Source organism: Pelophylax lessonae, assembly GCF_965119305.1.
Source record: "Pelophylax lessonae genome assembly, chromosome: 3".
Lineage (NCBI taxonomy): Eukaryota > Metazoa > Chordata > Amphibia > Anura > Ranidae > Pelophylax > Pelophylax lessonae.
In genome coordinates this window covers 289,586,393-289,602,472 of record NC_138770.1, presented here as the reverse complement: position 1 = coordinate 289,602,472, position 16,080 = coordinate 289,586,393, and the positions used below count along the sequence as shown (strand labels likewise).

Below are 16,080 nucleotides of genomic sequence, written 5' to 3'. Positions count from 1 at the left end.
TAAAGTAGTGTAGTTACCTCCTATAGTCTAGTAAAGTAGTGTAGTTACCTCCTATAGCCTAGTAAAGTAGTGTAGTTACCTCCTATAGTCTAGTAAAGTAGTGTAGTTACCTCCTATAGCCTAGTAAAGTAGTGTAGTTACCTCCTATAGCATAGTAAAGTAGTGTAGTTACCTCCTATAGTCTAGTAAAGTAGTGTAGTTACCTCCTATAGTCTAGTAAAGTAGTGTAGTTACCTCCTATAGCCTAGTAAAGTAGTGTAGTTACCTCCTATAGTCTAGTAAAGTAGTGTAGTTACCTCCTATAGCCTAGTAAAGTAGTGTAGTTACCTCCTATAGTCTAGTAAAGTAGTGTAGTTACCTCCTATAGTCTAGTAAAGTAGTGTAGTTACCTCCTATAGCCTAGTAAAGTAGTGTAGTTACCAATATTAGTATTGTAACTAGTTACGTTACTTCGTTACCAAAAAAAGTAATGTAGTTACTGTAATCTGTTACTTTGTAACTCGTTACCCCCAACACTGCTGATTATCATGCTTATCCGGGGGGCTTCACGCGGAGTTCCACCCTCTTTTTCTTCTTTCCGGATTCCTGTGGGTAAAAGCATGTTAAAAAAAATTTGACATTTTTTTTTTGGGGGGGGGCAACTTACGGGGCATCTCTGTCCGACTTCCTCCTTCTGCAGCCACGGCCCCGGATGTCACTTACGGTTTTGCATTGCGCCCTGGGAGATGTGAGTCATCAATCCCAGGATGCAATAGGAAAGGCCGGCCGCTACTCTGATTGCCGATTGCAATCTACAGCGCAATGCGCGAGATTGCGATCGGCATTCTGGGAGCCAGAAACCAGGAAGAAGGTCACAGCGGGGGACACAGCACCTTTAGACGCCCACATAGGAGATGGCCGCGCTCTGCAATCAATTTTAAAGGTAAGATTTTATTTTATTTCAATTACTGTCCTGTACTGTAATGTGGGGTTAGTGTTAGTGTAATTATCGTTAGCTTAGGATTAGTGGGGTATTTTTATCTAAAAAATGTATTTGTGGTCGGAACTCCCCTTTCAGTACGACAGTGCAGATGAGGACTTCTGACATCACTGTGACTGTTCTGATTTACTTTCCTGATCTAATTGTTCCAGCATCTCAAAGTGCATAGAGAGCCAGACATCTAGTATTTTCAGTAAGGGCACCCTCTATTTTTCTTTTAGTGCAGGTTTCATCAAACCAAATATACCATGCTTATATATATATTTATATATATATATATATATATATATATATATATATATACACATATATACCTGTAAATAGGCAATAGGCAACCCCTACTGATCAAAATCCGAGACCGGATACCGCTGCCGTGGTTTCTCCTATACTGGAGGATTGCATTAACTGTTGACTATAACTATATATAATACACACAATATATTTATACATACAGAACAGGACAATTATAAAAAGGGGCAACATTTACAGTGAAAAACCTTAATTATAAAATATTCATCCCCCACAGTTATTGCCTTTTATATCACCTGACCCTCCCTCTTAGATTGTAAGTTCTAATGAGCAGGTCCCTCTGATTCCTCCTGTATTGAATTGTATTGTAACTGTACTGTTTGCCCTAACATTGTAAAGCGCTGAGCAAACTATTGGCACTATATAATTCCTGTATAATATTATTAATAATAATATTAATACTACTACGCTTCCTGGGCCTTCCCAAATAATTCAGCAGTAATTACTCTGATATCTTTACCCTCATAAATTCTCTGTCGTTTTTAGTTAGTAATCATCTTTATTTGGCTACAAGGTTTTGATTCTGCACACCTAATTACTTAAGCCTGGTACACATGATGAAATTATTGGACGAATGATTGTCTGTTTTTTTTTTTTTCTTATGCTAGTCTCCACATTGAAAACGAATAAGTACGAAAATTCTCATAGGACATAACAAAAGAAATGGAAGCGATGTAATGTATTTTTATTGTATTTTCAGACGAAAACTGTACTAATTAAACAAAAATCAAACGAGAACAATGTTCGTGTTTATTCCTTCAGAAAATTGGTGGACGAAAGCTGTGTACTAATGATCAGATTATCATATGTTTGCTTCCAAAGCAGTATTTTTTGTACGATATTCTGATTGTGTGACTGGGGCTTAAATCTGGTGATCTGGGGCATTTACTTTAGTAATCACTGAGTTTATTCAAGCCATTTTCCCTATTAGAAAGGTGTATATGGGTATCTCAAGTACTTGTTATGTGATAACACATTAATTGTTACTTCTTGTTAACACACACACACACGGCTGACAAAGGCAGGTGAAGGCTTTGTTCTCTCATTCCATTGATATTCGTCAATTCGGATCATGAAGCCTGTAAGTGTGACTGGCAGCTTGTATTTTGCATAATAAAAGTTTTTGTAGGTGATCTCCTTAATGCAAATGTTATATAGACAAACCTCTTCTAAAATTGCCCTATTGTAAATTTTTTTAAAAAAATGTTAGACAGTAAAAAAAATTATCTAGGACTGGATTTAGATGTTAGGGATTGGAGCACTTTAGGTTCGGTGGGTCTCTAATACACATTCACTTAAATCCAGGACAAATCACCAAAATTACACATCGAAGTCTGTTTATTGGATAAATAGAATATGTGTAGATACAAAATCAAATATATTCCAGTAGCGCAAAAGGAGATGATAACCTCTCTCCCCTACCACATAGTCACTGAAAACTTGATATAAAATTCAATATAAAACAATGTAAAACAATATGCAATCCCAGTGCAGGAAATCCTGCATAGATCAGTCCACCAAAGCAGCGTAGGATAGGTATGACAAATGACGAAAATCCACACTGATGTATCCCTTGGGGAGTTCTAATGGTGCAGATATACAGGATCACCTTGACCACCACCACTGTGCTCTGAAAGGGGGGGAGGCAATGCACACTCACCGACTCCACTGGCCCAGTGACTCTCGCCACTGAGCAAACCAGCCAAATATCAACCACATCCACTTAGGACTCCGGAATAGGACCAATGGTATAGGCTCAGTCAGGTGCAATGACATGTAAGGGAAGGAATAGAGCTCCACTAGTGTGATAACTAGTACATTGCACTCACATGACATCAGTTGAATATCCGCATGAATGGAGGTGTACACCCATCGGGACCCGTGTCCAGACTCCACGCCGTGGATCGCGCGCCTTCCGGGTGCTCAGACTCCTCGTACACTTGATTAGGTTACGCCGCCTGGCCACGCTCCGACGCGTTTCGTACTTCCGACTTCCTCACGGGAAGTCAGTTTATTACCTGTGATTGGAACTGACAAGTTGTCCATTCATAAAAAGGCTTCTATATATTAAGTGAGTACATGCCAGCAAAACTCCAAGTAGATTTTTAGGTAAGGCAAACTACAAAGAACATCGCTATGTTGCTCTTTACTTTCTATAGCTAACAATGGCTGACTCAACAATTTGCGAAACAAAATGAAACTCCGAACCTCTCAACGCAAAGGTTTTAGAGTTTGAAGGAAAGAAAAAAGGGAGGTGGGGTTTCCTTGCAGTTAAAGTTTAGCTAAGCTAACAGTAAATTTTACCAGTTTTCAGCTATATGCAATACACTACAGTAGCTACAAAAATGTTTTTTTTTTTTTTTTAACACGGGTTGGCATCTAAAAAAATTAGAACGTACTTTATTTTACAGTTACATTGGACCAGCGTGGATCAATGTCAGTATGTATATGCAATGCCTGGGAGGTCATTGTAAAAGCAGGGAACTACAGTGATTGCTGCTGTTCTTTGCGTCTTCCATTTACAAACCACCTTGAATTTTTCTCAATGAATGTAAAACATTCTCTGATTAGACGAGGTAGAGAGGTGAGGTGATGACATCACAATCTTTACCTCTTCCAATTAGCGAATGGTTAGCATTCATTGAATAAAATGCAAGGTGTTCTGTGAATGGTGCCCATGCTGAGCGAGTGACCTCCTGTAGTTACTAAGCAGCAGGGCAGCTGCTCGGCTCAGATCCAGAAGGCAGCAGTGATCAATGTAGTAGCGGTTGCTACTACCGTGATTTCCAGCGTCCACAGGGATCTGCCAGTTATGAAGCATGAATACTTACATTAGTCCAAGCTGGACCTATGTAATCATGCAATAAAATAAAACTTCAGGCTCGGTTCACACATATGCGATGTGGGAACCCTGCGAATCCACTGCAGGTTCCCGCACCGCGTTCAAATCGCAGGCAGTTCACACTGCCATATGCAAATTGCTGGGGGTGTCAATACAAAGTTAAAGACACCCCCAGATCAGTTCGCATATTGCAGTGCGAACTGACAGTTCAGACATGAATCGGATCGCATTGGTGTGAACCACCATGCGATCCAATTCTGGTGTGGACCCAAAAAATGGTACTGTGTGCGCGTTCAGTCCGAATCGGATGCAAATTCAGCCAAACAATCAGTATGGCTGAATTCACATCGCACAGGCATCACATGTGATTTTCAGAGCAGTGTGCTCTGAATCACATGCGATGTCCGCCATCGCACTAATGTGAACCGGGACTTAGCTTTAATAAACATTAAGCAATTTATAAATGTGTATATCTGCTGTCTTTAAAAATGTTAAAAACACAATATGAGCTTGGCCTAGCCCAGGGGTCTCCAGACTTCCTAAACAAAGGGCCAGTTTACTGTCCTTCAGACTTTTTGAGGGGGGGGGGGGGGACTGTGCCCATTGGGAGTAGAAATTGTCCTGGCATCCGTGGGGGTAGACAATCCAAACAATTCCTCCCCCAGTACATGTAAATATGTACTAGGGGGAGTAATAGCGCCCCATCTTTGGTATCAGTGGAAGGAATAGCATCCCATCATTGGTGTCAGAGGAAGGAATAGCACCCCCTCGTTGGTGTCGGTGGAAGGAATAGCTACCCATCATTGGTGTCAGTGGAAGGAATAGCACCCCCTCGTTGGTGTCAGTGGAAGGAATGGCACCCCATCTTTGGTGTCAGTGGAAGGAACAGCACCCCATCCTTGGTGTCAGTGGAAGGAATGGCACCCCATCTTTGGTGTCAGTGGAAGAAACAGCACCCCATCAATGATGTTAGTGGTAGGAATAGCACCCCATTGTTGGTTTCAATGGAAGGAATAGCACCCCCATTGTTGGTGTCAGTGGAAGGAACAGCAACCCATCGTTGGTGTCATTGGTAGGAATAGCACCCCATCGTTGGTGTCATTTGTAGGAATAGCAACCCATCGTTGGTGTCAGTGGTAGGAACAGCACCGCATCATTGGTGTCAGTGGAAGGAATGGCACCTCATCATTGGTGTCCGTGGAAGGAATAGCACCCCATTGTTGGTGTCAGTGGAAGGAATAGCATCCCTTCATCGGTGTCAGTGGGAGCAACAGTGCCCCATCATTGGTGTCAGTGGAAGGAATAGCACCCCCTCGTTGGTGTCAGTGGAAGGAATAGCACCCATCATTGGTGTCAGTGGAAGGAATAGCAGCCCATTGTTGGTGTCAGTGGAAGGAATAGCATCCTATCATCGGTGTCAGTGGGAGCAACAGTGCCCCATTATTGATGTCAGTGGAAGGAATAGCACCCCCTCGTTGGTGTCAGTGGAAGGAATAGCACCCATCATTGGTGTCAGTGGAAGGAACAGCACCCCATCCTTGGTGTCAGTGGAAGGAATAGCACCCCATCATTGGTCTTAGTGGTAGGAATAGCACCCTATTGTTGGTTTCAGTGGAAGGAATAGCACCCCCATCGTTGGTGTCAGTGGAAGGAACAGCAACCCATCATTGGTGTCATTGGTAGGAATAGCACCCCATCACTGGTGTCATTGGTAGGAACAGCACCGCATCATTGGTGTCAGTGGAAGGAATAGCACCCCATCATTGGTGTCAGTGGAAGGAATAGCACCCCATTGTTGGTGTCAGTGGAAGTAACAGCACCCCATCATTGGTATCAGTAGAAAGAACAGCACCCCATCGTTGGTGTCAGTGGAAGGAATAGCACCTTATCATTGGTTTTAGTGGAAGGAATAGCACCCCCATCGTTGGTATCAGTAGAAAGAACAGCACCCCCATCGTTGGTATCAGTAGAAAGAACAGCACCTCATCGTTGGTGTCAGTGGAAGGAATAGCACCTCATTGTTGGTGTCAGTGAAAGGAATAGCACCCTATCGTTGGTATCAGTGGAAGGAATAGCACCCCCATCGTTGGTGTCAGTGAGAGGAATAGTGCCCCATCATTGATGTCAGTGGAAGGAATAGCACCCCCATCGTTGGTGTCAGTGAGAGGAATAGTGCCCCATCATTGATGTCAGTGGAAGGAATAGCACCCCCTCGTTGGTGTCAGTGGAAGGAATAGCACCCCATCATTGGTGTCAGTGGAAGGAATAGCACCCTATCATTGGTGTCAGTGGAAGGAATAGCACCCCATCCTTGGTGTTAGTGGTAGGAATAGCACCCCATTGTTGGTTTCAGTGGAAGGAATAGCACCCCCATCGTTGGTATCAGTAGAAGGAACAGCACCTCATCGTTGGTATCAGTGGAAGGAATAGCACCCCATCGTTAGTGTCAGTGAGAGGAATAGTGCTCCATCGTTGGCATCAATGAAAGAAATAGTCCCCCATTGTTGATGTCAGTAGCAGGAATTATGCCCCATTGTTGGTGTCAGTGAGAGGAATAGTGTCTAGTAACGGTGGGAGGAAAAGTGCCCCAAAAGTCTGATAATGGCAGACAAGCGGCCGCATCTGGATCCCGGGCCGCAGTTTGGAATCCACTGGTCTAGCCTGAAGATGCTCTCTGGATCTACCTCTGGATCTGAAATGTCCTCCACTATTAACTTTTCTCACTAATTGATAACTAGTTGGCTTACTTTCTCAGTGATAGTCACACATTTTTTAAATGCTCATTGCAACATCATTGAATAATGTAAGCACCAACACACAAGTGGCAATTGTAGACTGCCTTCCTTACGGGTGTATGTGCCCGTAATGGCTCCCTATGAGAGCCAATTGATTTCAATGGAAGTCACATCCAAGTAGGATCATGATGATCTGACTTGTGGTGCGACTTGTGCTCTGAGGATCTTGAAGGGGAATCCCACGCCAAAATAAAAAAATAAAAAAAAAACTGCGTGGGCCCCCCAAGACCATACCAGACCCTTGGGGGTCTGAAACACTGCTAAAAGTTAAACACACATTAACGCCAATGGAAAAACTACTAAAAGCACGTTTTTAGAGCCTCTTTTTCCTGGCCTTGGTAGTGGCTTTGCAGATCGTTTTTTCTAACACCCTGTGTGCATGAGGCCTAAGTCCCGGTTCACACAAATGTGATGCGGGAACCCTGCAAATCAGTGTTGCCAACCGTCCGTATATTTACGGACAGCCCGTAAAATCAGGGCACTTTAAGGCTGGCCGTAAATGCCCGTAGGAGCCAGTAAGTGCCAGTAAAAATGGCTGCTTCGGGCTCAGATTAGAACTGCGCATGCGCAGTTCCGGAAATCATCGAGTCTGACTCGACGAGTCATCCGATCTTGAGTCTGCCGCCACCCACTGGTGATGTCATGCCGCACGGGACGGGAGGCGGGACTCGGGAGCCGTCGTAAAAATTTAAAATGATGCCGGGCGGGAGGAGGATACCGGACGCGGTTCACCGCACACAGCCACACACACGCGGCGTCGGCAAGAGGCGGGACTAGGGAGGATGCAGCTTTTACATCTCTGTAAGCCAGGTCAGGACCGTCAGGATCGCCCCATTGCTAGATAGCACCTTCCTTCCACGGTGAGAGAAGCATTGGCTTTACTGGGCACTGCACTGGCGCTGTGGCTAGAGAAGTGGAGGACAGGAGGACACTCATGTAAGAAGATGGCAGAGGACAGTGCCTGTGGGGACTAAAGGGGGCACAGGACAGTACTATGGGGGTCTGAAGGGGGCAGAGGACAGTGCCTGTGGGGACTAAAGGGGGCACAGGGCAGTACTATGGGGTCTGAAGGGGGCACAGGACAGTACTATGGGGTCTGAAGGGGGCACAGGACAGTACTGTGAGGTCTGAAGGGGGCACAGGACAGTACTATGGGGTCTGAAGGGGGCACAGGACAGTACTATGGGGTCTGAAGGGGGCACAGGACAGTACTATGAGGTCTGAAGGGGGCACAGGACAGTACTATGAGGTCTGAAGGGGGCACAGGACAGTACTATGGGGTCTGAATGGGGCACAGGACAGTACTATGGGGTCTGAAGGGGGCACAGGACAGTACTATGGGGTCTGAAGGGGGCACAGGACAGTGCTATGGGGTCTGAAGGGGGCACAGGACAGTACTATGAGGTCTGAAGGGGGCACAGGACAGTACTATGAGGTCTGAAGGGGGCACAGGACAGTACTATGGGGTCTAAAGGGGGCACAGGACAGTACTATGGGGTCTGAAGGGGGCACAGGACAGTACTATGTGGTCTGAAGGGGGCACAGGACAGTACTATGGGGTCTGAAGGGGGCACAGGACAGTACTATGGGGTCTGAAGGGGGCACAGGACAGTACTATGGGGTCTGAAGGGGGCACAGGACAGTACTATGAGGTCTGAAGGGGGCACAGGACAGTACTATGAGGTCTGAAGGGGGCACAGGACAGTACTATGGGGTCTGAAGGGGCACAGGACAGTACTATGGGGTCTGAAGGGGGCACAGGACAGTACTATGGGGTCTGAAGGGGGCACAGGACAGTACTATGGGGTCTGAAGGGGGCACAGGACAGTACTATGGGGTCTGAAGGGGGCACAGAAGGACAGTACTATGGGGGCTGAAGGGGACACAGAAGGACAGTACTATGGGGGCTGAAGGGGACACAGAAGGACAGTACTATGGGGGCTGAAGGGGACACAGAAGGACAGTACTATGGGGGCTGAAGGGGACACAGAAGGACAGTACTATGGGGGCTGAAGGGGGCACAGAAGGACAGTACTATGGGGTCTGAAGGGGTCAGAGAAGGACAGTACTATGGGGGCTGGAGGGGGCACAGAAGGACAGTACTATGGGGGCTGGAGGGGGCACAGAAGGACAGTACTATGGGGGCTGGAGGGGGCACAGAAGGACAGTACTATGGGGGCACAGAAGGACAGTACTATGGGGTCTGAAGGGGTCACAGAAGGACAGTACTATGGGGGCTGGAGGGGTCACAGAAGGACAGTACTATGGGGTCTGAAGGGGGCACAGAAGGACAGTGCTGTAGAGGGTATATGAAGGTGGGCAGAGGAGGACTCTGCTGTGGGAGGGTAATGTAAAAGGTGGCAGAGGTGGGCACTGATGTGGAGGGTGAAGTGGGGCAGATTAGGACACTACTGTTGGGGGGAATGGGGGGTGTCTGCAGCCTCTCAATACCTCCTGTACCATGTCCGCGCAGCCTCTGACCATCTCCTGTAGAATGTCCGCAGTCTCTGACCTCCTCCGGTATGATGTCCACAGCATCTGACCACCTCCCGTATCATTTCCGCAGCCTCTGACCACCCTCAGGTAAGTGACAGCGCTGCCAGGCAAGTCTAAGGGGGGGGTCACTGATGTAAGGGCTGGGTGAATACAATAAAGTAAGGGGGAACTGATGTAAAGGTTTCCCCCTTATAGCAGGGAATCCCCCCCCTTACCTTAGTGTAATTAATCTGTGGAAGGTGGTCTCTGGTCACCAGAGTCCCCCCCACCCCCCTATCAGAGTTCCTGGTATTCCTCTCTACATCAGAGTCTGCAGTATTCTCCCCTTACAGTGCGAAGGGGGAACTCTGCGGACCCTGATGTAAAAGGGAACTCTGATGTAAAGGGGAATGCAGTGGACTCTGATATAAGGCGGTTTCTGGTCACCAGAGCACCCACTTAAATCAAGATCTGCAGCATTCCTCTTTATGTCAGAGTTACACTGTAAGGGAAATCCTGAACACTCTGATATATGGGGGAACGCTGTGCTGGCTGGGTTATATTAATCTGGTCTTCATGTAAATGGAGAAATATGGTTTTTGACTTTTGTTTAACCTAAACACATTGCTAATAGCACTATCTACATGTTTATAGTTTAAGTATTGATATTTGCACGGTTTAGCACTGAAAACAGCCTGTTTATGTACATTTTTGCAGTGCCAGTAAAAAATTTGTGCCGTCCGTAAATTTTGGACGTTCTGCCAGTAAATTTCCCTCCGGGGGGTTGGCAACACTGCTGCAAATCCACTGTGGGTTCCCACATCACATTCAACTCGCATGCAGTTTACAGTGCCATATGCGAATCGCTGGGGGGGGGGGGGGTCAATAAAAAGTTACCGACATCCCCAGATAAGTTTGCATATCGCAGTGTGAACTGTCAGTTCGGACATGAATCGGATCGCATAAGTGTGAACACCATGTAATGCGATTCTGGCACGGACCCAAAAAAAGTGCAGAGCAGTGCGCTCCGAATCACATGCAATGTCTGTCATCCCACATATGTGAACCAACGCTCAGACCATGAAAATGATGGCTCAGCTCAGGGGCGTAACTACAGGGGTTGCAGGGGTTGCAATCGCTACCGGGCCCCATGCTCCAGGGGGCCCGGTAGCAAACCAGTGGGTGAACTTCCACCGGACCCTGGCATTGCACCACTGTGGGGAGGCCCCAAGATTGCAGGAAGTGGGCCCACAAGATTGCAGGAAGGGGGCCCACTGCAGAACTTGTGAAAGAATCCTGCTGCGGGACCGTAATAAAAGGCCATCCAACGAGTGTAAAGAGCCCCAGGATTAGTGGGAAGAGCCCTGGGCTTGAAGGTAAGGGCCCCGGCCAGGGGTCTGGGGGGCCCTTCATGGTTACTTGCATCAGGGCCCTGAAGGTTCTAGTTACGCCTCTGGCTCAGCTAGTTCTGTATAGTGATTGGACTGCTTGGCTTTTAGTGGCTTAAATACTGCATATATCAGAGTTCAAATTCCTTCAATAAAACATCTCATTGTAATCGTATGGACACAGACAACTCACAGATTAAAGACGGATTAAAAAACATTACAGATTAAAGATACGGAAAATTTCACTCGCTATTCCATGATTGCATTGCAAGCAGCAGCGAGGCTGTACATTACTGATCAGCTCACCAGCGCCACCTATAGACGATAAAATGAAGTGCTCTCCAGGCTGCAATGAGCCGTCTCATCGTGTGGGGGGTGTGGTTTTCCCAGGTTTCAGGACAGCAGCTGCTATTTGCCTTCTCCCGGCATAATCTAAACCATCTCTCCCCCCTCCCTTCCCCACACACATCCAGCCGCCCAGCCTCAGCCACAGCGGCAATAAAACATCCTGGCACGTGCTCCGGTCCTGGCCGGCCCTCCTCGCCTGCAGTCAGCCTTAAAGAGACACACACACCGGCTGTGTCCCTGGGCTGGTGCCGGGCACAAGGCGCAGAGAGAGAGAGCGGCTCCTTATTGCATACGGCCAGTCTGATCGTCACCTCCATCCCATATCTACAACCAATAATATATAGAATACATCCACTTCTACTTCTGTCCCACATCTCAGCCATCACTACATATACATGACATATATATATATATATATTAGGATGTCATTATAAATATGCAATTAAGTTGTAACATAAATATATAATCATTATCAACAAAATGATCTGGCTAACACATGTAGCAGATTGATAGCGTAGCCTTAGCAGCATTGATCAGATTGCTGGTAGATAATTGGCTCCTGTCTAGATTGTCTGTAGTATGTATGTGTGTGAATGTGAGATAGGGGCTTTAGATTGTAAGCTTCTTGAGGCAGGAAGGGGCAGATGTGACTGTACAATATCACACCTCCCAACTTTTTGAGATGAGAATGAGGGACACCTATTAGCAAAGGTATGTAGTTGTAGGACACACCCCCTGCCACACCCCCTTAAAGGGGAATTATACAAAAAAAAAAGTTACTTTTTTTATTACCACTACTATTCCTTTATATTGGCTTTTAAAATTTACAAATGCAGCAATTTTGAAATTGGATGAAAGGTTTAGCACTGGAAAACACTTTTTGAAAGATAAATAGAGCAATTTACATACAACTATATAGATCAGACCAAAATCAGGGACACATGAGGGGTAAAGAGGGACAGAGGGACTTTGTTCCAAATCAGGGACAGTCCCACCAAATCAGGGACAGTTGGGAGGTATGAAATATATATGTAAAGCACTGTGTAAATTGATAAGTACCTGTAATAAATAAAAATACATAAATAGATTACAAATTCTAAGTGTCGGTTCACATTGGTGCGATACGGAAAGCCTGCAAATCCACTGAGGGTTCCCGCATCACACCCGACTCGCAGACAGTTCACACTGCCATTTTCGAACTGCTCAGAGTGTCAATACAAAGTTAATGACACCCCCAGATTTGTTCGCATATCACAGTGCGAACTGTCAATTCAGAAAGGAATCGGATCGCATAGGTGTGAACACCCATGCGATCTGATTCTGGTGCAGACCAAAAAAATGGTCCTGAATGGCTTTGGTCCGAATGCAATGCAAATTCAGCCATACAATCTGTATGACTGAATTTGCATCGCACAGACATAGAAACAGTTAGATTGAAAGATACAGATAGAGGGATAGAGGGATAGATAGATAGATAGATAGATAGATAGATAGATAGATAGATAGATAGATAGATAGATAGATAGATAGATAGATAGATAGATAGATAGATGGACGGACGGACGGACGGACGGACGGACGGACGGACGGACGGACGGACGGACGGACGGACGGACGGACGGACGGACGGACGGACGGACGGACAGACAGACAGACAGACAGACAGACAGATAGATAGATAGATAGATAGATAGATAGATAGATAGATCAGAATTGGAATAAGTCTCTCGAATCGTCCGCACAGAGATTACATTAATAGCGGGGCTCCCAATATTCCAACAAAATAGACGATGATGTGATCATATATTTATTTATGGAAATTATGAAGTAAACAATCATTGCAATATATGGAGAACACATCTTTGTTTTTTTATATAGATTTAAAAGAGGGGTCTTCAAAAAGTGTCTGCACTTTTTTAACTCTATTAAATCTAAAAAAAAGTGAGGAAACCTCGTATATATATATATATATTACTAAAATTATTTAATTTAATTAAACTTTTGTTTTGCACTTTTTTTTGCAAGATGTATTTGTTCAATGGGGCCCAGAGTTAGAGATCAGACGCAGCAATAGAACACAATCTATAAGGAATGTAGAGCCTACCCCTATATACATGGTACACATGACATGAGACTTGGAAGAGATTAGGCTTTTTAGGAAAGTGGCAATAGGCGTACAAGGAGTTAAAGATGATTGTTCTTGATTGACAGGCTGCTATCAGAATCCCGCCCTTCTCTCCCTCCAGGTCTTATCATTGGCCCCAGTGCCCCGCCTTGCAGCCAATGACATTAGGAAGTTTCACACTAGGCATTCGCGTGCTGTGAGCGGTATATAAAGCCGGAGCCAAGCGGAGGGCAATCACTAATATCAGACAGGCGGGCAGGGAGAGGCAGATCTCTGCGGACACTGCGCTCTATTCCTGGATCCATCCATCCATCCCTCCCTATATAGAGGACCATTACACCTCCTCCTGGGAATACATTGCACCGATCCACAAGATGCCAGCTGACATGATGGAGAAAAACTCTTCTTCCCCTGTGGCTGCCACCCCAGCCAGCATGACATCTACTCCGGATAAACCCAAAACTGCTTCTGAGCATAGAAAGGTAAATAGCTCCTGCCTGGACACCCATCATCATGATGGCATAGATGTACTGGATCATGTCCTAGATATGTTACCACCATGATCACACTGACTGTGTGTGCCTCTTATTTACAGTCATCCAAACCCATCATGGAGAAAAGGAGGAGAGCCAGGATTAATGAGAGCCTCGGCCAACTCAAAACCCTCATCCTGGATGCCTTGAAGAAAGATGTAAGTGGGCATTATAACCATCCATTGCATTGGACACCATATACCCCCCCCCCCCCATACATTGTCTTACTGCACCACTTCTGTACTGCAATTCTTTATTAGTAATAATAATATATGATCAATACCCAATGTACATAGTCTTACTGCACCACTTCTGTACTGCAATTATTAATAATATATGATCAATACCCAATGTACATTGCCTTACTGCACCACTTCTGTACTGCAATTCTTTATTTATTATTTATTTATTTATTATTTATTATTTATTTATATACATTTATTTATATTTATTATTTATTTATTATTAATAAATGTTCAATAACAATATTATCATTACCAGATTTGTACAGTGCCCACTATTTATATTTTATATAAGACACTAAGAGTAAATATTAGTAATAGTTCATAGTGATGGTGTATCCTGTAACACTTGGCTGATAATGTGATTTGCTGAGCTGAGAACTAAATGTGGGATTTACTTTTCAGAGTTCCAGGCACTCGAAGTTGGAGAAGGCTGATATTTTAGAGATGACAGTGAAGCACCTCCGGAACTTGCAGAGAGTTCAGATGACTGGTGAGTACTCCCCCCCCCCCCCTTCATCCTTCCCTTTCTGGCTGATCTCTTCCAGACTTCCGCCTGCGGTTTGAATGGCATTCAGAAACATTCTACTGGGCTGGCTCTCACTGCCTTTCCCACGGTCTGGGCTTATTTATAGTTTCTACGTGGAGCTCATGTTACTGCTGGGGAGGGGGAGGAGGGGGATTGTCAGGCAGTTCTAGAATCTACAGGATGCTGATAAGTGACCTGAGCTCATATAGTCTATATATTAATGAACCCGAGTTATGCATTTACTAAGGGTAGAGTTCTAGTGAGGCCGCGTGCGGCATTAACCCTGTAGTGTGGGGTCTGTCTGCTCCGTCTAGTCTTCAGTGATATAACTGAGTGTCCTTCTTCTTCTACAGCTGCTCTCAGCACAGACCCCACTGTTCTGGGCAAATACAGAGCCGGATTCAGCGAGTGCATGAACGAAGTCACCCGATTCCTGTCTACTTGTGAAGGAGTCAACACCGACGTCCGGACCCGGCTCCTGGGACATCTGGCCAACTGCATGAATCAGATTAATGCCATGAATTACCCTGCCCAACCCCAGATTCCGGCTGCTGTTGCCAACTCTCACCCTGCGTTTGGCCAACCGCTGGTCCAGCTTCCTGCAAATGGCCCGCGGAGCAGTCCCGCTCCCATGGGTGGGGTTTCCTGCAAGAAGGGTGGCCCGCCAGTAGAAGCTGCCAAGGTCTATGGTGGCTTTCAGCTAGTGCCAGCTTCAGACGGACAATTTGCCTTTCTGATCACCAATCCAGCCTTCCCACACAACGGACCTGTCATCCCTGTCTACACAAACTCCAATGTGAGCAATGGAGTGCCAGCTGCCATGTCTCCCTCTATCATGCCATCAGTCACTGCAGACTCTGTATGGAGACCCTGGTAACTGGACTATACTAAGGACCGTATTGGACAGCTTTCATTTAGAAAGACGATTAGTTACAAATAGAAAGTCTTCATTTTGTAGCGAGAATGCACTATTATGTTTGTAAATAGCTGATATTCATATTGAATGCGCTGTTGTATAATAAGATTGCAACTTATATTTCGTTTGTCTACGAAATTGTTATGATGCCAAAGACCTACAAATGTGCTCTTATGCATTTCTTCCTATTCTGGAAGTTTACTTGTAAATAATAAAACTGCATATTGTATTATTTTGAAGATAACTGGCTTTTGCTGTTTTTATATACCTTTTCATGCATTGCATAGTTCTATCAAAATGTTTTAATTAAAAGAGATGACTAAGTTTAATACATAACAGCGGTAACGCTAACAGATATTTTTAATATTGGCTAAAAAGAGGAACACACGAAAATCTATTTTTTCTATACTTGGCAAGCCTACCATTCCTTACTTGGCATCACATTGACGCCAGCTCTTGTTTCCTTTTAATGTGTTGTTGTGGGTCAGACTGCAGGTTTGGGGAAAGAATTTTTATTATTACTGTAATAAGTCATGGTGATCAGAGTTTCCAATGTACTTAAGAGGTTTTGTTTTTTTTTTATTTTGAGGGTAAAGTTT

General features: G+C 45.2%; 1 protein-coding gene across 1 annotated transcript; it reads left to right on the top strand.

Annotated features, from left to right (window-relative positions):
* Window positions 1–13,586: 13,586 nt before the first annotated feature.
* HES1 (hes family bHLH transcription factor 1) lies at window positions 13,587–15,710 on the top strand. The gene is made up of 4 exons (XM_082248896.1): window positions 13,587–13,743; window positions 13,857–13,952; window positions 14,442–14,529; window positions 14,919–15,710. The coding sequence occupies exons 1-4, from the start codon at window positions 13,636–13,638 to the stop codon at window positions 15,440–15,442; spliced, it is 816 nt and encodes a 271-aa protein (XP_082105022.1). The 5' UTR covers window positions 13,587–13,635; the 3' UTR covers window positions 15,443–15,710.
* Window positions 15,711–16,080: the final 370 nt, after the last annotated feature.

What these genes read in the sequence shown, in the direction of transcription:
- HES1 (XM_082248896.1), top strand. Translation starts at nt 13,636, where the DNA reads ATGCCAGCTGACATGATGGAGAAAAACTCTTCTTCCCCTGTGGCTGCC. An exon ending in TGGATGCCTTGAAGAAAGAT is followed by an intron (nt 13,953 to 14,441) that starts GTAAGTGGGCAT and finishes TTTACTTTTCAG; the next exon opens with AGTTCCAGGCACTCGAAGTT. An exon ending in GCAGAGAGTTCAGATGACTG is followed by an intron (nt 14,530 to 14,918) that starts GTGAGTACTCCC and finishes CTTCTTCTACAG; the next exon opens with CTGCTCTCAGCACAGACCCC.